The sequence below is a fragment of the Sinohyriopsis cumingii genome, chromosome 12, assembly GCF_028554795.1.
Source record: "Sinohyriopsis cumingii isolate HCF-2022 chromosome 12, ASM2855479v2, whole genome shotgun sequence".
Taxonomy (NCBI): Eukaryota; Metazoa; Mollusca; class Bivalvia; order Unionida; family Unionidae; genus Sinohyriopsis; species Sinohyriopsis cumingii.
Window position 1 is genome coordinate 111735148 of NC_142972.1, and position 22478 is coordinate 111757625.

The 22478-nt window shown below is 37.0% G+C and overlaps 1 protein-coding gene across 1 annotated transcript in view; it reads right to left on the reverse strand.

Annotated features, from left to right (window-relative positions):
- Window positions 1-16265: 16265 nt before the first annotated feature.
- Window positions 16266-22478, reverse strand: part of LOC149787259 (uncharacterized) — a 45631-nt gene continuing 39418 nt past the window's right edge. The window contains exon 2 of the mRNA XM_089976080.1: window positions 16266-17917. Within this exon, the coding sequence (XP_089832206.1) occupies window positions 17150-17917 (768 nt within the window). The 3' untranslated portion in view covers window positions 16266-17149. The remainder of the gene's footprint in view (window positions 17918-22478) is intronic.

Consider the following 22478-nt stretch of genomic DNA (forward strand, 5'->3'; position numbering starts at 1 on the left):
TATATTAAATCTTATATTACCGGGATTTGATACTGACGAAGTAATAAAATCAATCAACGACGTCATCTGCGATAACTTTCCGAGAATCTACAAATCTTGGAGAAAAATAGCCCCGTCAGTAATTGCATCGACGCTTCGCACTATAAAAAGAAGTGACCATCATGCCCTTTCACACAGATTCAGCTACTGCAATCACTCCTTCACCCAATTCTTCTCTGCAAGATTTACAAACACAACCCTTGTGGGTGTGGTATGGAAAACGTGTGCCTGAAACGCAAATCGTCTTTTTCTGCCAAACCTTCGTGGTGTATTGTGTCATCGGTGCATCCATTGCCAGTTTGAGTTTGCAACAAGGAGACAAACACTTGCGGACCATTGTATTGAGCAGTTACATCGGTTACCTGCTTCCTAATCCCTCCCTGAAATTCTCCTCGAACGGGAACCACGGGAACCTAGTGTCCAGTGCCAGTGCCAGTCACCAGTCGAACAACAACCATAACAACAACAACCCCATTTTGGGCGGAGACACTCCTCTAACTTCCAGTATCGCTTCGGAGAGCCACAAAACTCTGGAATTATGAGAAATAACAACCAATTTTACTTAACCTTACCCAGTGACAGTTCCATGGAGGTGTTTCCCAAGAACACGTTGTGCTGTTACACGGTCAAATTACCTCAGACCATCCAGTTAGATCACGAAGCCCATTGGGAAGTGGCTTTAGTGGAAATCATTCACCCAACACAAATCAAAAACATCACCGAAAAGCAAAACACTTTCGAGGTGGAAATCCTGAATGCCCAATTGGAGGAAGAAATCAACAAAATCGGGTTTTTAGGGGACACAAGACCAGCCAGCAATCCAGCCTTCATTATCTACACCTTGAAAATTCCTTCAGGTTATTATTTTAGTGGTGAACATTTGGTGGACACTATTGCGGACAGGTTCAACTTAGCCTTTGGCAAATCACTGAACAGAGCCAAAAAAGTGTGAAGATTGAGTACCATAAAGTGGCTCATCGTCTCGTGATCAAATTTCAAGATACGAACACATTGTCCCTCAGGTTCAATGGTAGTTTGTTTGAAATTTTGGGTGGACATGCAGAAATGGTCGCAAACAATATGAGCCCCAAGATCAAAAGTAATATGGATTTTTACAGAGCTTTTGGAAACCCGGTAGAACTGAACCAAGGGCTTAATTTGATCTTTGTGTATTCCGATGTGGTGGAGTACAACGTGGTGGGACACACCTCTGTTCCGTTACTGCCTGTCATTCCTTTCAAAGTGGATAGTACCACAAACAATGACCAGGAAGGTGCAAACACCTATCACGTACACCGTGAATTTGTACATCCTCACTATTTGCCCGTCAGTAAGTCGTATTTAGACACTGTCAACATTGCTATAAAAGGAGATCTGGGACAAAATATTCCATTCTCCAAAGGGAAAGTTACAGTGAAACTCCATTTTCGAAAACGGTTCTCTAACGAATTGTAAGTCAAGACAGCGAGAAGGGACATTTTCACCCTATAAAATCCGGCCAGATGCGTGTGGAATTTCAGTTTGCAGAAAATCTACGCGCAGATAATACGGTGAACGTCATCCTGTATGCTGAATTGGACAATACGATATAAACCAACAGTTTAAGAGAAGTCATTCTAGACTATTAGAAGTCATGGAAGACTTTTATCAATGTTTGTATACTAGGGATTCTTTGGACATGGAATGTGAAGATCCTGAGGAAGGAGAACTCCAAGACAAAACGAAGAAGTCATCATGATGAAGTCTAGATGGCCAGAACAAGAATCACATTTAGTTTCCTGTTATGCTATAGTCTTGACAGAAACAAAATTAAGGAATTGATCAAGAAAGATTGCTATGGATGTCATAACGATCATCCCAGTGAAATTCAACACGATAAATGCCTGATGCTGAGTCAAGAAGAAAAATTGGACGAATATCTGGACGAAGCTTGGAGTCTCATCTCGGAAGAAGACGTGTTACAACAGTGGTATAAAGGCTTGCGTGAACATTATTGTCCTCCATTAACAACTCAAGAGATCCATCGCATCGAAGCTCTGTTGGATCAGAGTTGGGAGACAAGGCGAAGAAACGGTTACTTGTCAGACATTTTCAAGCAAAAAGTCAGGATCGAATTGATCACTTATCATTACCTGTGAAGAAGAAAAAAAAACAAAAAATGGATACCTGAGAACTTTATTACCTTTTGAACAACAGTTTGTACACTGCTTCTTGGAATCCTGTCGTCTGTGCTAAAGATGAACTCCCTCATCGCAAACCTCAAGACCATCAAGCTTATGTCATCAACACGGACGACAGTCATCTCCCAGGAACCCACTGGGTAGCCGTCTACTTTCCTCAAGAAGGATGTGTGGAATATTTTGATTCCTATGGACTGCCCCCTTTGGAAGACGATATCATTGACTTTATGAGAAGAAATGCTCAGACCACACGATTCAATAATGTGAAATAACAAGGCACATATTCCTTGGTGTGTGGACAGTACTGTGAGCATTTTCTGCATCATTGCAGCCTGGGCTATTCTTTAGAACATTTAGTGACTCATTTTGATCCTCGTCATTCTTCTAGAAACGATGTGAAAGTACATCGATGGTTTTGTGACCAGTATGCTTATCTTTTGTCTCTAACTAGGAAACGTAGTGTCCATCAATGGCCTAATGACTTCCAACAGTGGAAATCACAATTTCATTCACAACGTTGTCAGCCCTGTTTAAAGTAGAGTGTGAATTGAAAAAAAATGTTTGGTATTTGAAAAAAATGTTTGATGTTATAGTGTTGGATTATTGTTAAAAAATGTTAGAGTTGTTTGTTAGTATGAATACAAAAAATGTTGTGTTTTGAAGAAAAAAATGCCTTTGTGGTTTGTTTGGCTATAGGAATGTTGATTCATGCTCTTTGACTTCTCTCTATCCCTCCCATAACACTATTTGAACGTTCCGGCTAGAAAACCGTGTAGTAATGTTTTCCTTCACGTCCGCGCTTTGACTTTAAGAACCGGGGAAGTTTCCAGTCTGCCCATCCATTGTTAACTCATCCTCCTAGGAAGATGTGCTCCAAACTAGCTAAGCTAAACAAAGCCTACGTGAATTTGCATAGGGTCAGACACAGTCTGATATCGAAGCCAGAAAAGATAGAAAATGTGAGAATGCTAAAAGTCACTGAAGACCTGAAAGAAGAGCTCTTCAAGGATGAATTCAAGAAGGAGAAAGAAGAATGGATGGAGAAGTACAGACTTCATAAACAGCAGAGAGAGCAGCAACAGCAGCAGCATGAACCTGACAGAGGCTTTGTCAACAGTTGTATCGACACCAAAGAGTTCTTCTTCTCTTTTCCGAAGAAGCAGACCTTACCCTGTGAGAAAGCCTGTCGTTAGAGGAGGTCGCCATCTTATAACCTAAGCTACCGCCATAGCTTCAAGTTCCAAACAAAAAATTCAGGGCTACCCCATACTCTCGAAAAGAAATAACATTCCATTGCCTATGATATGTTAGTCAGTTAGAAGAAAAAATACAGAAGTGAGTCTATCAGCACATGATTTCTTTATCTTGGTTAGAAAGTCCTTCGTTTCCGTCGCTTATCAAAATTTTAAAAATAGTAATGTTCTGTAAAAAAGTGAGTGAATGTTTCTTTTAGGTTTGTGCGTTGTTTTTTTTTTTTTTTTTTTGTTCGTGATAATATTGATAATGTAAGTTCGGATACAACGAAATTAAAAGAATTAGGCCCAGAACTCGGTGTGGAGGGAAGAAATATACGCAACAGTAGCGGGAGCAAGAAATGCAGACCTAGCCAGTTAGCACTCCACCCACCTCGAGAACACAAATAACATCTAGTCAACATCCGACTATACCTAACAAACAACCTGCCCCGGAAAGAGTGGTGGCAAAACAAAGGGCCAATTATGTTAGACAAACGGTATAGCAAACTCAAATGTAATTATCGGAGGCACTACGTTCTTTTCTGGGGCCCCGAGTGGCCGAGTGGTCTAAAGCGCTCTCCGTTACGGATCACTGTCATCTCACCTTTGTCTGCGTGGGTTCGAGTCTCGGATTCGGCTAATGTGGGTATGTGAGAAAGCTTGCCAGTAGCTTATCGTGGGTCGGTGGTTCTTTCCGGGTTTTTCCCGGGTTCTTCCTCCACCGTTAATACTGGCCGCCATGTATAGCCTATCGCGTGCTGAAAAATGGCGTTAAATCCTACAACAACAACAACGTTCTTTTCTCACTCCGATACTACAGGCAATCTCAGCTGAAAGAACAACCACAACAACAATAACAGCGACAAACACCATAGCAGCGGATTTGAAACTATCTACCTCAACTAAAGAATTAGTATCAGAACCAGAAGAGGAAATTGAGGCGGTTGAGGAGGAGGAGGGGGGACGCTGACCCTCGTTGAGAAGTACACCGAAATGGGACTAGATCAAGCATTGTATGACGTCAACAAAGCAGGGTAGTTTATTAGAGCCATACAATACGTTGCCTACAAATCTCTAGACACCTTTAAACCAAGACCTTCTCAATGGGGATTAGGGTCAGAGTTCTTCCCCAATTCTACAGACAAACCTACACTAGATACCCCCTCAGTCAACTGGTAGAAGCCGCTGCTTATATTGTCGCCCATCATGGCTACGCATTTCCTGATATCAAGAATCATGAGACTAGTAGTGCGGGAAAGAACGTGAAAGCAAAAGAGAGACGTGTTACCTTCTAACAGAAAAAAACAGCCTTTTTTAGGGCTCCAAAAGATTGCTTTTTATTAACTAGGGAACCATATTTGGCTTGGTATCCCTCCTTGACTAAACTATTCTCGAAACAAACTTGACCCATTGAAACACCGCAACAAACTTAACATTTTAAACCTAACAGTGACCAAACTGGTATATGTCTCTTAGACATAATAATTTAAATAAGATCGGTATGGCTATTTTTATGTACACTAAGTACTAATATTAGATAGATATGTTAGGAAGTAGGAAATTTAACAGACTCGTTAGATTTGAACTGATTGCACAAGTGGTTAACACATTATTGGTACTTTTTACTGTCCATTAGCAAAAACGGGACTTGATTTGAAATAAGTACGGGCTAGCGTTTTGTTGAGTACTTAACACCCATGGCTGTCTTTTTGAGCACCTTTTTCCTCCTTTACCACGCTCGGACAGAAAAAATGAGTGTGTGGTGAGACTATTCCCACTCATGTTTAAAGCCTTTCAGTCAGGTTGTTAAGGACTAGTTAGTCCTACACCTGAGTGGCTAAATTTAAAAGTAGTCTGTGAGTACATAAAAGCCTGGGGGATGAGGCTCTCTTTCCTTCCCCAGGAGAACATTAAAAATCACGCGGTGCGTTATTAAATCAGTGATATATGCTCCATTAGAGCGAAAATCACTTTAATTCAAGTAAGCAAGCAAGCAAGTTCGGGTACCGTCTCTAGCACTCTTGATGACACCAACTGCCTGGGTTATTTTCTTTCTTGCAAGCCCCTATGTTCCACTTCTGTTTGTGATAATAACTTGTGATACTTCACATTTTCTAAAGTGGAAATCTTTACAAGCCGTACAAAATACAAAACTTATATGACTTTGGCTCTGACACTTGCACAGACTCTTCACTTTATAAGTGTCACGAGAAAATTGTATATCCAATTTTTACCATTTTCAAAAACACGCACACACTTGCAGCTTGACCAGAAATATGTACATCTTGTTTTGTGGATAAGTCACAGACAAGTCCAAGTCCATAGGTGGTTATGAACGTTAGGAATATCCCCTCATTTTTTCAGAAATATCAAAGCTTGTATGTGCATTTTCCCTTTTCCACTCTATATTAGTGCTTAGATTTGTTCCAAAAAAAAGAAAAAAAGAAACGAAACGATTTTGAAGAAAAAAACAACTGAATTTTGAATTCAGGTTTCTCTCTGTTTATAATTTTTTTTCAAGTTGACGTTGCATGACAGAGTACATTCGCCTACCTTTCCAAAGTGAGAGCCATTTCTTCACATGTCACTGCCTTTGTTAAATTCGGTTTCATTGGTTAGTTATCGTTAATCTTTAATTTTTTGATGCATTTCTTTTTGATAGAAGATTTAAGGCTTTCTAGTGTTGTAACGGTATTTATGTTGACGAAATTATCTATAGCAAAGTGCTTAAGATTTTTTCAGGTTTTTTATTATTTCAAGCCCTACAAAAGGAGACCAAGTTTGTCTTCAAAGAGGATTGAAGCTCTAAATTACACGGGCGTGAAGGAAAACATCGTTATGTTCATTCTAATCATGCTTGCCGTATCTCTTTGTGTTTTAGAGGTCATATTTCTTCTTAAGTAAATACACGCATCAATAGACAGACAGATTGGGTCATCATCCTTGAGTTTCACTGTACTTTCGGTTCTTTACTTCACACAAACCCCAAATTTATTAGTTTGAAAAAAAAAAAGATAACATGCCCCTCAATACTGTAACACATCTGTTCTGACTCTACCGATGTGAGTGTGAGTGTTTATGTTAAAATGTTTAAGTGAGATATAAAAAAAATGGTCAGCTTGAAAACGCGAACCAATACTGTGACACTCAGTATTTTGATGTGGTAAGAAGAAACGGTACAACACACACAAAGAGGGCTTGTAAGTTCACATTTCAGTCTGTCTGCACTGTAATGGTAACAACGCAAGAACATAGGGATTATTATGCCACACAGTCCTAGAACAAAACAATGCATCACCCGTTGTAAGCCATTTCATTGGCTATACTTATTTTCTTACCGCGTTCACGTCGAATTGACTTGAGTAGCTATTCACACAGTGACCAGAATGGCCATGCTTTACTGGGTCTATCCTATAGGCGATTTATATAAAAAATATTTTGAAAAATTAAACTAATGCACGAACAATGGTTCCATGGGCGATCCCATAGCAATTGTGTCCGTCTTATTACAAAATACATCAACATTTAATTTAACCGTGCAGATCGCTAGACAAAACCTCTGATCATATACATTTTGAAAAGTGTTGTGTGACACAGATCGCCATTGTCGCTTGGTGTCTGCTTTCTTCTTCGAAAAGAGATCGTTTCGTCTTGACTATAAAAATTTAATTTGACTAAGTTTTACGCACTACTTGAACTTATACATTTCACGTTGTAGGTGTAAGCCGTCGTTCTCAGTTTTCTGGAAGTTCGTTTTTGCGTTTCTCAGATGTGATCCTATTTTTTAATGGACCGAACATAATTTCTTTTGGCGTGAATCAGGACTCGTGGTTTTGTGGCAGAAATGGAGAGCATTGATGAAAGCTCAGTTATGTCGTCTTCGAAATCGCTGACACGGATCTGAGCTAACACTTCAGGTTTTGTGTGAGGCGATACGGTACATCATTGCCTTTCACTTCCTCAATGAAATCGTTTCATCTTATTGCAAAATTACATTTGACTAGATTTCGTACGCAGCAGGTCCCTGTATATAAGGAGAGTGTCTTAGCGTCAGAGTATTCATTCCACTCTCAAACGATCAAGAAGATGGAAGAGTCAGCACAGATCGACCTGCTGGTCAAATATTTGCTAAAAGTCATACGAAAGCATAATTCACAGGCGAAAGTGGCAACAAAACTTACTCTTTTGGTCGTTGATTTGATGAGAGTCATACGAAAGTGTGTGCTAATGAAGTTTGCTATATCTGCAAAGGTAAATGGGTATTTGTCTCCAAAATACCTGCTTCGTCTAAGAAAGAGAGACAAAAGTCAAGATACCTAATATCGTTGTCAGGAGAAAGGACACTGGAATTCAGAGTGCCCTACGAGAAAAGAGAAGAAACAGAAACAAGACGAAACAGAGAAGAGGGATTCAGAAGAAGAAGAAGAAATTGAAGATGATGAAGAACTTGTGCCAGTAAAGACATGGAAATGGAAAAATTGACAATGTGAGCCGATGCGTTGGCCCTGATGTGAAATTTCATACTACCTTCTGAAAGAGAATAGACCAGAAAGAAAACGTAAGTGTCTCTTGGTCTTGACATTGTATAATAAGGATGGCGTGTTTTGTTTTTACTCACACTTTATGAAATTGTGCTCTTTCACCTCTCTCTATCCCTCTGGATCATGTTTTAGTTACAATTGAAATGGAAGGATGTTTTCCTTCACGACGCTCTTTAGGCATGCAAGTCCGTAAACAATAGTCAGTCTATTCATCCATCATTTTGTGTCTTGATGTTTCCTAAATCACACACTGATGCCATAAAATAACGGGTTAAATGGGTTTTGTAGTGTTGGGAGTGGGGGGTGGGGTGGGGTGGGGTGTAGGTGTTTGGCAGAGTTGGTCATTGCAGGTGAGGGCTTAGGTGCTTTCAAAAAACTTTCTCTTCTTCACTCTGTGTTGATGGAATATAATGGGTTATTTTCTTCACTCTCTGTTGATAGTATATATAAAAGGTTATTTCTTCACTCCGTGTGGATAGTGTATAATGGTTTTCTTCTTCCCTCTGTGGTGTGCGTGTGTGTGTGTGTGTGTGTGTGTGTGTGTGTGTGTGTGTGTGTGTGTGTGTTAGCGTACGTTGTGTAGATCGTATATTTGGTTGTTTTTTTTTTCTTCCTCCCGAGTGTGGATAGTATATTTGGGGTTTGTATGTGTTAGCGACCTTGTGTGGATAGTATATTTGGGGTTTGTATGCGTTCGCGTATGTTTGTGTTGATAGCTTATTTGGGGTTTGTATTATCTCCCCTCTGTGTTGATAGTATATTTGGGGTTTGTTTTGTCCTCTTCCCTCTGTGTGTGTGCGTGTGTCTGCGCGCGTATGTTGTGTGTGTGTGTGTGTGTGCGTGTGTCTGCGCGCGTATGTTGTGTGTGTTTGTGTGTGTGTGTGTGTGTGTGTGTGTGTGTGTGTGTGTGTGTGTGTATTGGTCTCTGTTTGTCCCTATAAAACTCACTTTATCCCTATCAGATACACTCTACCTACCTACCTACAGTAGCACGTATTCAGGTCAGCCACTTGCAACACTGTTGCCATTTATCCCCTAGTGTTCAGTACAGTGACGTCACTGACACTGGAAATTTTGAGACTATAAATATCGACTTGGGGATTTCCACATTTTGTAGCTATACATATATACTAGAATTCATAAACAGGAACGTCACTCAAGCTGAGGCTATGAAAAGATAGTGGGATTTTCCAAAGGAATAACCCACAAGTTGGAGCTATAAATAGATAGTGGGATTTCATAGGAATTTCAGCTGATTATAGATACATAGGTATTTATCCACAATCGTCACACAAGTTGATATTGTAAGTAGTTACTAATTTTATCCATTTTAGTCTAAACCATTGTAACTTAATTTTCCGGGATATGTTTATTTTCCTTTAAATTCTGGGACAATTTCGTCATTTTAGCGTTACTTTTAGTCACATCCATTTTGTCGTTGAGCATTTCCTTGACTATAGCTATTTATAGCATCATTACAATTATGCAAATTTTTGAACACCCCAGCAAGATTTCAGGTCTTGGTAATGCTTTATATATAAATCTCACGCTTGTACTAGTGTATGTATGTTTCTGTCTCTGTTGTGTTTGACCTTCTACCATCATTGTCTCTAGACAATCCCACCATGTTCAATTCCCCTTGACGCTATACAGACCCACCATGTTCAATTTCCATATGTTAAATTCCCCTTGACACTAGACAGTCCCACGATTTATTCCCATGTTCAATTGCCCTTGACGCTAGACAGTCCCACGATTTATTCCCATGTTAAATTCCCCTTGACGCTAGAGTGGCCCACGATTTATTCCCATGTTCAATTCCCCTTGACGCTAGAGTCGCCCACGATTTTTCTCCATGTCAATTTTCCTTTGACGCTAGATTGGCCCGGGGGGGGGGGTCTGTTATGCTAATTCCCATTGACGCTAGGGTGGCCCTATTCACTACTAAAGTAGTTCATAATACATTAAACTATTTGTAGGCACCCGTGTTGTGCACGTACGTGCAATATCAATGTGTAAAGTATAGTGGAAAGCTGTACGATTGTGACAATCTAGAGTGAACGGAGAAAAAAATGTGCATATAATAATAATGTAATAAGTTAACCATAATTTAGATAAAGTAAATAATATTTTAAAAGTAATCACATGTATTGCTACGAAACAATAAAAATAAGTACTTAAGTGCTTAATAATCGAGGAGTAAAAGTAATGATAAATGATGCAAGTATCCTGTTACATCGTAATGGCATCGACGCACGAAATAAAATAAACATAGTTTCTATTCTACCCCAGCATGCGTGTCACATACGATGTTGTAGAGCAATGTTTGAGTTTTACTTGACAAGGACAGAGCGAGATATGCCATTACATTTGATGGAACTAGACAGGGGTAACATTTATCCTGGTGCACGAGACACAATTTCATTCATTTGTACCAAATATAGCTTATTTCAAAGCATGAAAACAATTCAACCCCTACACAGTGCAACAATCACAGCAGGTGGTGTTGCTTACTTCTAGTTCCCTGCAAGTTAAGCAGACTCACATCTCCCAGCTCCTGGGACTGTGAAATTGGTACCGTTAGACCTGATTGAATATTCATCAGATATTAAAGATTCTCGACTGGTTCTCTGACGTATTGCCATATGGTAAGAGGGTGCTGGCCGATTTGAGGATATACCTAATGATGCACGTCTGCACCGGGTGAGCACATTCAAAGTGTCTGTGTTTTGAGAGAGAACAATAACGCTGGGAAAAGAAGGAATTTGTCGAAACTGTTAAGACATCATAATATTTTGCAAAAGCTGAATGCTCCAAACGATAACATATTAGATTTTGTGGCTATGTGTGTTTTATTCTACATTTGCTTAATAGTTGTGGTATCTTAAATACAGAGATGGTTGGGGTGGGTGAAAGGATGCAGGAGTGGGGACAGGAAACCAACATAATTTTGGATATCGGTTTTTATGATCGACTTTAATTATTACATAATATGCACAAAGAATTACAGCAATTGACGGAATTAAACATATTGAACGAATTTATATGAGGACTGACTGCAATATTCAGAAAATACCGTGATCATTATGCAAATGCACATCTAGGTTTGATACTTTCAATCTTAAATATGCAATCTGAAAAATTCACTTAATCGAAGAAAGAATGAACGATGTCACATGTGTTGTTAGAGTCCGTATTAGCGTTCTCGGGAGTATTTTGCATACATTTTGTGACATGTGATATGTGTGGCCAATGCAAATCTACGATTTCCTGCAGGGAGAAATCTAACAGGGATTCCAAAATTTACTGTTATAAGTAGTACATTAAGTTTTTTTATATACGTATTAATATGATTTATCAACTAAGAAATTAGTTCTTATATAATAAATGCATAGCTTTAAACTTAAAACCCATTTGGAAGCATATTTATACCAACCAAATATATATAAATTCCACTTGGAAGCCCAAAAGCTTATAATAGAATTAAAGAAAATTGGCAGAGTTACCATCTCGTGGCGATTTCAGTCATGTAACTTTCAAATGAAACATAAATTTCCCCAATTATTTTAAATAATTCTTACGAAGCTATCGATTACTGCGATCACAACGTAGAATCTTTATCGTGAAACACACCAGTTAGGGATGAAACGGGGTTCCATGATAAATGTAAACAATTTACCGGGCATAAGCGAAATCATCACAGGAACCATGTTGAAAGGGTAACAGTGGCGTGAGGTGACAGTATGCAGTAGTATTTGAATTTCGTGTTAACTGTATCTTCTAAAACTAGGTTGCAAGCGTCTGCCAGATACCTCTTCAACTTTAGTTATTGATGCATCATTCAATATTTATGTTGTACCTGACCGGGATGATCGATTGGGCCGATTTGCAATTATACCGATCACGAAAAGTCGCAGTTATTGTTTAATCCACGCCTTGTTTACGCAAATGTGCAATTACTTTACAAAACAAGAACTTGCTACTGGCATATTGCAAGAGCCGGATGAATAAAAAAAAAATAACAGCCTGTTGCAATTATGTGATAAGGAACATAAAAAAGTTGATTTTAATTTCTTCCGTTATCACTAGCACATCGCAAATAAGATTGATTGGCTCCGCTTGATGCTACCTGGCATTTAGGAACCAAGTCAGTTTCATTCAGAAGGAAATGTTTTAGCGGATTTGATTTCACTCCACACCAATGCATTGACAAAGGACATTTTCACTACAAAAATGTGGCCAAACCCGTGTGGAACTTTGGTTAGCACTGTCGGTGGCGTACACAGTGAACGTCATCTAGCTTGCAGAATTTGACAAAACTCTGAAATCAACAGTTTGAAGAAAATAAGCGATTTTAAGTTATTAAAACGACGGAACGCGATCGTATGGAAATAAGTGAGGACAAAAGGAAACAATACGTAATGAACGTAGACAAAAAGAATGATATTCTGCATCCAGTGCCACGTTCACAGGCCCCAAGTGGAGAAGGACAAGAAAAGAAAAATATGACACACAAAGTCAGTGGCGCAAACTAAAAGGTTAATGTTCCCCAACTAGACTAGCAGCTATAGAGCGAAGGGAACATGAGAAAAATAGGCATGATGCCAAGATGTCCAGAACAAGAACATATTTGGCTCCTGCTTTGCTCGCCATAATGATCACTCCATACGACCATTAATCTCTCTGGAGACAAAATGCATCGAAGCTTTCCTGCAACAATGTATGGAAACTGTCCATTCATCCACTTACTTGACTGATCTTTGAAGAAAAAAATCCAAATGCAACACGTCTTATCATTTTCCTATGAAAAAACTCATTCCTGGGAACTGATTTACCATCTGAATTAAGAAAGCCACGTTGAATAGTTATTTTTTAAATTACTTTTGCTGCGACATGTTTTAGAAATCTTATTGTATTTTACATTAAATGGGAAAAACATAAAGAAATTCAGTGTTAATGTCTTCATTTCTTCTTGTTTGTTCTTCTTTCTTGTTGCTTTTTAATTTCTTTTGCTTGTTTATATAAAAGCATAAATAATGTATTTGCTAAAACACACATTTAGTAGTTTTTCTTCTATCAAAGCTGTTTCATTCAGTGTTCATACAAGAAGACAGACTTATTCACAATTTATAATTTATCACACGCCATAAAAACTATTAATAATAATAAAAATCATAATAATGGCTTAATGGTTTGTTGAATCTGTCCCGTTCTCTCACTTTGCAATTACCTACAAAAAATCTCTCTCTCATCTCAAATACTTTAAATACAATGTACCATTAATTTCAGATTGCATTTTCAAAACCTTACACAACAAATGAATTTTGAACTGTTCTGTTTCATGCAGTACATTCCATTGATCATAAGAAACCTAAGTTTTAAATGGAAGTTGATAAATTTTACAGTTCACTAAATCTTAGCTTGGGTATGGGCAGCAATATCTTGCACTGCGTCTTTACAATCTAAGATACAACAGCTTTTGTAACACATGTCCTGACTTTAGAAGAAAGTCACTTTGAATATGAAATCCTTTTGGATGTTAGTTAAAGAGCAGTCAAACTCACATGTCCTGCCAAACACATGTAACATGCTATATTGATATATTTCAAGCCAGGACAGACAACTCACATGAAATAAATTACATAATATCTATTTCAGTTATTCAGTGGACACACCCACATTCCCTGCCTCTAATATGCTACAATATTACCAACTGACAGATTCATCCTCTAAAGAATAAAAACAATTTTGCCCTACGATGACAGCCTAATGTTAAATTCCCCTTTTCCCTAACTTTTATTTTTACCTAGTTTATAGGGAAATCTTTTTATTTTTCAAGTGCCACGCTTATCTACAACTTATTTCAGCAACCATCATGCTTTGTACAATCCCATTGATGGAGAAGGTTACTAAGGGACACTTTTAATATTTGATCAGAATTTGCCTAACTTGAATCAAAAGAAAACCAACAACAGCAACAACAACAATAATAATAACATGAAAGCAAATAATAAAATAACATTCATAGGGATGCTAAAATTATGATATAACATACTCCTACAAACTTGGAACAGTTTGCCAATACTGATTTTACCTTGTTTAACCATTATTTCTTGAATTGTCTGCAGGATGGTAAAGGCCAAAAGCTTAGTAGTAAAGCTATAATAAATAAAATGCATATTCCACTACTACTACAGTTCCAGCATGTATAGCTGCTACATCCTTTCCTAAACAATGATGCATGTATGCTACAATATTCATTCATGCATTTTATCCCACACATCTGTTTGTTGCATAGTTTATCCCACACATCTGTTTGGTGCATAGTTTATCCCAAACATGTTTGTGGCATAGTTTATCCCATACATCTGTTTGGTGCATAGTTTATCCCAAACATGTTTGTTGTATAGTTTATCCCACACATCTGTTTGGTGCATAGTTTATCCCAAACATCTGTTTGTTGCATAGTTTATCCCAAACATGTTTGTTGCATAGTTTATCCCACATATCTGTTTGGTGCATAGTTTAAGCCAAGCACACATGCTTCTGCCACAAATCATATAAAAAGTTTTACTTTTTGTATTCTTCAATGTGCTCCTCACATTTGGACAAATATAACTACACAGCCATTTATTGATAATAGCAGATAGGTGAAGTCCTTAACCCCAGTCCCTGCATATAGCTCAGCCTCCCCATCCCCTTTCTAACTATACATACGGTAAAATGCTTTCCGTCATTGTGTAGTGCGTTCAATTTCAGGTAACAAGTCACTATATCAATAGATAAAGCAGTTCATATCTTTGAAACAACTGATTTAGATTCTATGTGAATGTTTGTCAATAAAACACAAAAGAATGCCAAGGAAAAAAAATATAGCAAGTACAACGGACCTAAAACAGGAGGTAAGTGTGCATCCAGTTGCAACACTTGGCTTGTAATTTTTTGCCCTTACCATTGTTTCCCTTTTGCAAACTGTTCCAAGTTTGTAGGAGTTTGTTATATCATAAAGGAGACAAAAGCAAAGCATTGAAAATTAAGAAGGACAATATTTGTGCCAAATTGGTTTTATATCTAAGATAAAGTAAACTAGCTCAAATATAAATGTAGATTTTCATGTACTTTTAATTTTATAGATAATATTGAAAATTCAAAATGAATTGTTTTTCTTTATGTCTATTACTAGTATGGAAGAAGACCTCACATTAACATAAAGACTATGATTGTTTTATGACTGAAACAAGTCCTTTACCACAAAAAAAAGATTAAGTTGTCAAATATTGAATTGATGAAAAAATCCCCACAGATTGCAACAATGCATTGTAATCAATTTATCACTTATTTTAACATTACCTATATGATACTGAGCAAAATGTTTTGGTATGCACACCTGTCTATAACTTGATCTCTGGTAACAAAGACAAAGAAATGCCAGGATTCAAATATTTGACTATAATACCAATACATTCACATATGGTGACTAGAAAGAAAATGCATATAAATATTTCACCAGTTCAGCTAGATTGCAGGACCATGCAGACTTAGGAAAGTGGATACTCGCAAAACTTTTCAAAGCATGGATCCGATGGCTTACCGCTTTTTATCATGAATAAAAGGTGACAATTACACAGTTCAATCTTACCATGTCTGACAATGCATACTACTAAACATTTACACAGTCCTATCACACCATATCTGAAATATCATATCCCTAAACATTTAAAGTCCTATCACACCATGCATGAAATTTCATATCCCTAGACATTTACAATGTCACAGTCCTATCAAACCACCAGTGGAATTGCTTACTGCTAGATTTGTATGCATTCATCTTACCCAAATGGCACATCATCTCATCTTTATATATATATATATATATATATATATATATATATATATATATATATATATATATATATATATATATATATGCACACACACATATACAGTTTCCCAAAGACAAGCTAGATTGCAGGACCATGCAGACTTTGGAAAGTGGATACTCACAAAACTTTTCAAAGCATGGATCCGATGGCTTACCGCTTTTTATCATGAATAAAAGGTGACAATTACACAGTTCTATCTTACCATGTCTGAAAATGCATACTACTAAACATTTACACAGTCCTATCACACCATATCTGAAATATCATATCCCTAAACATTTACAGTCCTATCACACCTATTACTGAAAGAAGAGCTGGCTGTGATAAGTGTTTTGGGCTTCATACAATGGTTGAGGATTTTTCTTTGACGGTTACAACCATATTTTATTTTCAAGATCATAAAATTGCATGACAGTACATGCATAAATTACTTCAAAAACAAGGCATTTTATCGACTTTACAAAAGTTTTGTCCGCATAGTTAAATTGTACTACTGAACAATTAGCAACATAGGAATAAATAATTACAAAACTTTATCATGTCATCACATAAATGGAGAATTAATAGTTCAGAAGAAACGGTAAATATTGTTCAACTGGACAACAATGGGGAGAGCTCAAGAGTTCTTGCCAAAAAATTCTGTGTTGGGAAGGCTGAAATATTGAACACTAACAGATTAGGAGACTATTCTGTGGCAGTGGGAAAATGGAATAAATGGAAAGAGAATTTAATTTTAAATGATAAGCAATGAATGTACCAAAATTTAAATGACGTTTCTGAATGGCTTTGCCATGCACGTCAACTTTACCCTACCCTCATTTCACACTTAAGAATAAGAGCTATTAATATTAACTTGAAATAAGTCAGTTCTTAAGACAAGAAAAGCCTTAAATAATTAATGCTGCTTTTAAATACTTTGAAGTTATTTTGTGGCTTTCTTACTACAAACACATACTGGTCACAAATATAGCACCCCTCTGGAAAGGCCACCTGTCCTATACAGCTACATTCCTGGTGCAGAAGGAGTGGCCATATAAGAGGGGGACAACTATTTATATATATATATATATATATATATATATATATATATATATATATATATATATATATATAATTAAGTGTCATTAGACCAAACACTGTATACAAAATAAGATATTTAATCTTCAGATGTAAAGCCATTGTTTATAACACAATTCTCTGAATTTATGCATTTGCTCATGAGCTGAAATGCAGCTTCCAAAATGTTCTTTCTTGAACAAAACCGTGGTCTACTAAGTGTTGTCTTTCTTGTCATGGAGTTTCAAGTGTTTCTTTAAATTTTCACTTCGGTTAAAATATTTCTGACAAACTGGACAAACAAAGGGTTTCTCCCCTGTATGTATTTTCATGTGTTTATGAAGGAGGTTATCCTTCCGACTGAACGCCTTTCCACAAATTTCACATTTGTACGGTTTTTCTCCCGTATGGACTTTCTTATGGCCTTGTAATGCGGTCATCAAACGGAAAGATTTTCCACACACAAGGCATTTAAAGGGCTTTTCACCTGTATATATCTTCAAATGACTCTTCAACGAAAAGCTGTGTGGAAACACTTTACAACAATCTTCACATTTGTATGCATTTTCATTTGTTTGTCTATGGGCCCTTTGTCCATGCATATTAAGTTGTGAAATAGACGGAAACTGTTTCCCACACGAGTCACATTGGTATGGTTTTTCATGTAAAGCAACATGATTTCGAAGAAGAAATTGACTAGAAAACATTTTTGCACACTGTTCACATTTGTGTAATTTGTCTGTGGCATGTTTATAATCGATATGCCTTTGTAGGTGATATGGATCATTGAAAACCTTTCCACATGTTCCACATTTGCATGTGTTTTCATCTAAATGTACAAATATGATGTGTTTCTTTACACTAGAGTGACCAGAGAATGATTTCCCACACATGTCACATTTGTAAGGTTTTTCCCCAGAATGTATTCTCATATGAATTCCGTACGACCTGGGATGAATTTTTTTTGTTACAGATTTCGCACGCTAGTACTTTTATGCCCAAGTGACTTGTTTTGAAGTGATTTGTTCTGTGTGTGGCAAAATATCTCTTGTTCAGAAAGACTTTGTTACAAACTTCACATTTGTGCGGCTCTCTGCTAAGGTGTATCTTTTTATGACTCTTATAATCCCGAACTCTCTTTTGGCACACCTCACAAGTAGTGTAATTTCTTTTTGAGTTTTCTTTGGGTAAGTTTGAAGATTGCGTTATTTCTCTATGTTCCATTATTAATTTATATTCAATAGTGCAAGACAACATCAGAACGTCAAGGTAAATGTCTAAGCGTATGGAAAACGTACCCAAGACAAAACGTACCCAAAACAAAACGTACTCAAGTTACAACGTATTCAAGCCAAAACGTACCCAAGGCAAAAGTGTTGTTGTTGTAGGGTTTAATGCCACTTTTCAGCACACGATACATGGCGGCCAGTATTAACTCATTCAGCCCTAGAGGTTTTTGTCGTTTTCACCTGAAATGTGCGTAGGAAAGACATGGAGACATGCGGGGGGGGGGGCTATTTCTGAATACACTGTTATACATCGGCTTTCAACAGATTTTCCATGAGACTAATGCCTATTGTCTGATAACACAAACCCGTTTGTTTGTACCCCGCTACCGATTTCAAAAATGAGAAGTTTAATGTGATAAAAAGTGCACAGAACTAAGTCAATTGAATCATTGATTTATAATTTCTAACCTGACTATGAACAGAACGGCATAAGCTGGATTCCCTTCATCATTTCATCCTTAACGGACTTTCCATACCAACTCGGCGCCATATTGCGTACACTATAGGCTAGTTTATTTCCATCACACAACATAATGACGTAGTTCATCCTGTTCGGCAAATGCTGAATAATTGCGTAAATTACATAACGTTGAGAGTTTGGAATTATATCCCTCTGCAAACCTGAACATAGAAATTAAGCCCCTTGCTAAATCCACATGAAAAGCGTAGTTGTCATTTTCATTGCTTGATTCGACATTGTAAATATCGGAAGCAGACGAGTAAGTACATCAGTAGTCGTGATACACCCCTTTGCTTAAAATGGACTTGTCCAGAAACTGGAAATGTATCAGAGAATGTCCGTTATTGCACTGAAAACTTCCGTTAAGCATGAAACGCGCAAAATATGACGGTGTTAGGGCCACTCTACTCAGAGTCAGGTAAGAAATTATAAATCAATGAATGACTTGAATAAGTTCCTTGCACTTTTTATCACATTAAAGGTTTCCATTATTTAAATCGTTAGTGGGGTACAAACAAATGGGTTTCTATTATCAGACTTGTATTAGAAACATCATTTTGCATTGGTTATTTTGTTTGCGCATGAGCAGAAGGGTGTTTTTTTTTTTTTTTTTTTTTTTTTTTTGTTTTGTTTTTACTGCACTCATCATTTTCGGATGGAGACCACAATGTATTCCAAATGGCCACATTATCTTAGTTTTTGCAAAGAATCTCCTGTCTTTGTGCAGTTAAGACCGGTCTGCCTTAGATATGAGGCCAAAAGGTCTAAAATCCGGAAAAAAATCGCAATCCGACCTCCAGCGAATTTTGGGTTTAAAAAATCGGGTCCAAAAAATAGTGCAATTAGAACTTCCAGATTATTTGGTATCATTTTAAAGTTATATCTATCTGCTTTTTAAAAAAAAATACCACCCACCTTTTTGTATCTTAAACAACCTTGATGCTACAGAGCTCGGAAATAGGGTACAGCCTCATCACGCCAACAGACGGGATCGGGGCCGAATCGGTTAATCGTGGAGGAAGCACCCGGGAAAACCCCGGAAAAATAACACCGACCCACGAGAAGCTACTGGCAAGCTTTCTCACATACCCACATTGGCAGAATCCGAGACTCGAACCCACGCAGACAGAGGTGAGATGGCTGTGACCCGTAATGGAGATTGCTTTAGACCAATCAGCCCCTCGGGGCCCCGGCAAAAGTGTATTCAAGTTGAAACAAAACTAAATCAAATCTGTCCAACTCACAGTCAAATCGTTCACTAATTAAAACTTATTTATATTTTTACACAAAACATTATTTATTCGAAAAATAAATTACAGCGTTGTACACAGATACAAATAATACTTATAAAATCTTGTACACGTTGCATCTACACGTATTCAAAACAGATTACAATTTAATCTTATCAAAATATAGGTAATACTTTTTTTAAATGTATTAATTTTACTCCATGTCTATTATGGGGTTGACAATTGTACGACATTGTGGTTTCATTATGCCTGATCTTTGTACATTGGTATTTTGATATGCTTAAAATCAATACGGCATCTTCAAAACAAAATTTTGACAAAATACAACATACATTGACTATATATCCGAACAACAATAACAACAAAAGCAACAAGAACAACATCAACAAGAACAAGAACAACAACAATTACAATAATAATAATAACAATAATAATACATATTTAGATAACAGGTGAGAATGAAAACATACCTTTGTATCGTTATTTGACTACGTTATCATTACTAAAAGAAATTTCAACTCATACTGAAATGATAATAAACTAGCCAGATGTGTATTGCCATTACAATATTATTATTATTATTATTATTATTATTATTATTATTATTTCCAGTTACGTTAGAACGGACAGTTAATAAACACAAACTCCTGTCTCTTTTATTGAAATATTATTAAATAAATAAACTTCTCAGTGTTTGAACAGGCTCCGTGTTGTCATAGGCCATATATAGGATAATGTGTTGCCCGTTGACGTCCTGTGGCAGATTTTCAGCAGATAAATCAGGAACATCGAACTGAAGTATTCCAAATCAAAACTTCTATCAATGGCAGTGTTTTAAATGCAAGAACTGCATTTTATATTTCCTATACCAGTCATCCATGCAAGCCCTTGCAAGAGCTAATCTAATTTCAAAAGACAATTAATAGCCAGTACACTTTGTTACGATCATTGACCTTCCCTAATAGATCAAAGCGTTGCACGTGGAGAAGTTATAATATTGATAACATGCAGTTTAAATGTGAACAGTGTGCAAAAATGTTTTCTAGTCAACTTTGTTTAAGGTGGGAGGGGGCAAAACGTGATGGGCTTGTTAATATTCGTATATAGGCTACATCACATGCAAATTTAGTGGGGGGGGGGCAAATCCCCCACCCCACCCCCGACGACGTCCCTGTATAAATGGTTCGGTTACGGTTAGAATTAACTGGTCTTGATCAAATGTTGCCGAAAGGACTAAAAAATAAAAAATATCTACAAATTATAAAGGTTTAATGCAAATTTTTTGCGGTGTTTCACTTGTCTCAAGTTCATTTGTCGCTACGCGCTTAATATAAGTAATTCAAACTTTCATTTTCTAGGGCTACTTTACCAGCATCTGCGTCAGTACCTATCGAAAGACAATTGTCTGCCAGTGCGCTTTGTTAAGACAATTAAGCTTCCCGTAAAGATTACAGCAATGAAACCGGGGCAAGTTATGGTATGGACAACATTATTTATTATGCATGTCATAATAATAAGATACTGAAATATTCGAGTGAGAGAAAGAATATATCGCTACAGTCGTCAAATCACTTTGGGAACCACTTTTTTCCATATAAGAAGCATTTATGCCATAATCCGTGTTATTCAGATCTATATTTGCATATTTTGGCTATTTCATTTTCTTCTTCTTTTCCTTGTATCGTTCCCGTCATTACTCTTTCTCTCCCTAGTGTCACGGATATTTGTATTATCTATTAAATTTATAGTTTTATTATAAAACATTGAGATTTGGAACATTTTTATTTCAAGTTATTTCATTCCGTACTATCTAAAAGTGCATGTACAATACGTGTAGAATTCTCATTTTGAGTCAAGGCCGATTACCTGGATCAAGTAAACAACCATATCTAGCAAGTGCCACGTATTTATCACGAGCGCCCTAGCCGCTGATTGGATAATAAATAAAAATAGTATTGTCGAGAACCAATATATTTTGAAAGGGAATAATGACTTAATTGTTCGGGAATCTTTTTGTGATTCCGATATTTGTTTATTTGATTCGCATCAGGTGACTCTATAATGTATTTAAAGCACCTGTCACAGAATTAGGCAAAGAAATAACTTGGTTTTGCCTTAGAACTATTCGACTATTTATAATTGTACATGCGTACAACGTTATCTAGGGTGAATATGTGCTTTTCCAGGTAAGTGACTGTATTAACATGTAACTAGCCAGAGATTACTTGTGACGAGGCAACATTGCTAACATGATATGCACGGGTATTCGACGCTGACGTGTATTCACTCTCCTATGGATTTAAGTAAGATCGATTTCTAAACTGACACTGGTCGTTTTGGATCACATCAAGGCGTGTACGCTCTCCGATGTTCTCCAGCCATAGGGGTAAATGTTAAATATACTTTTTCATTTGATATGCGAAGCTTATTCGGTTTGTAATGTCTTATCGCGTAATAATGCATTTATTAAAACGCAGATTTGAACTTTGAATTACAAGTCCCTGTTAGAGGTTAAAGTATTATCACATATCTAGAGATTATACAG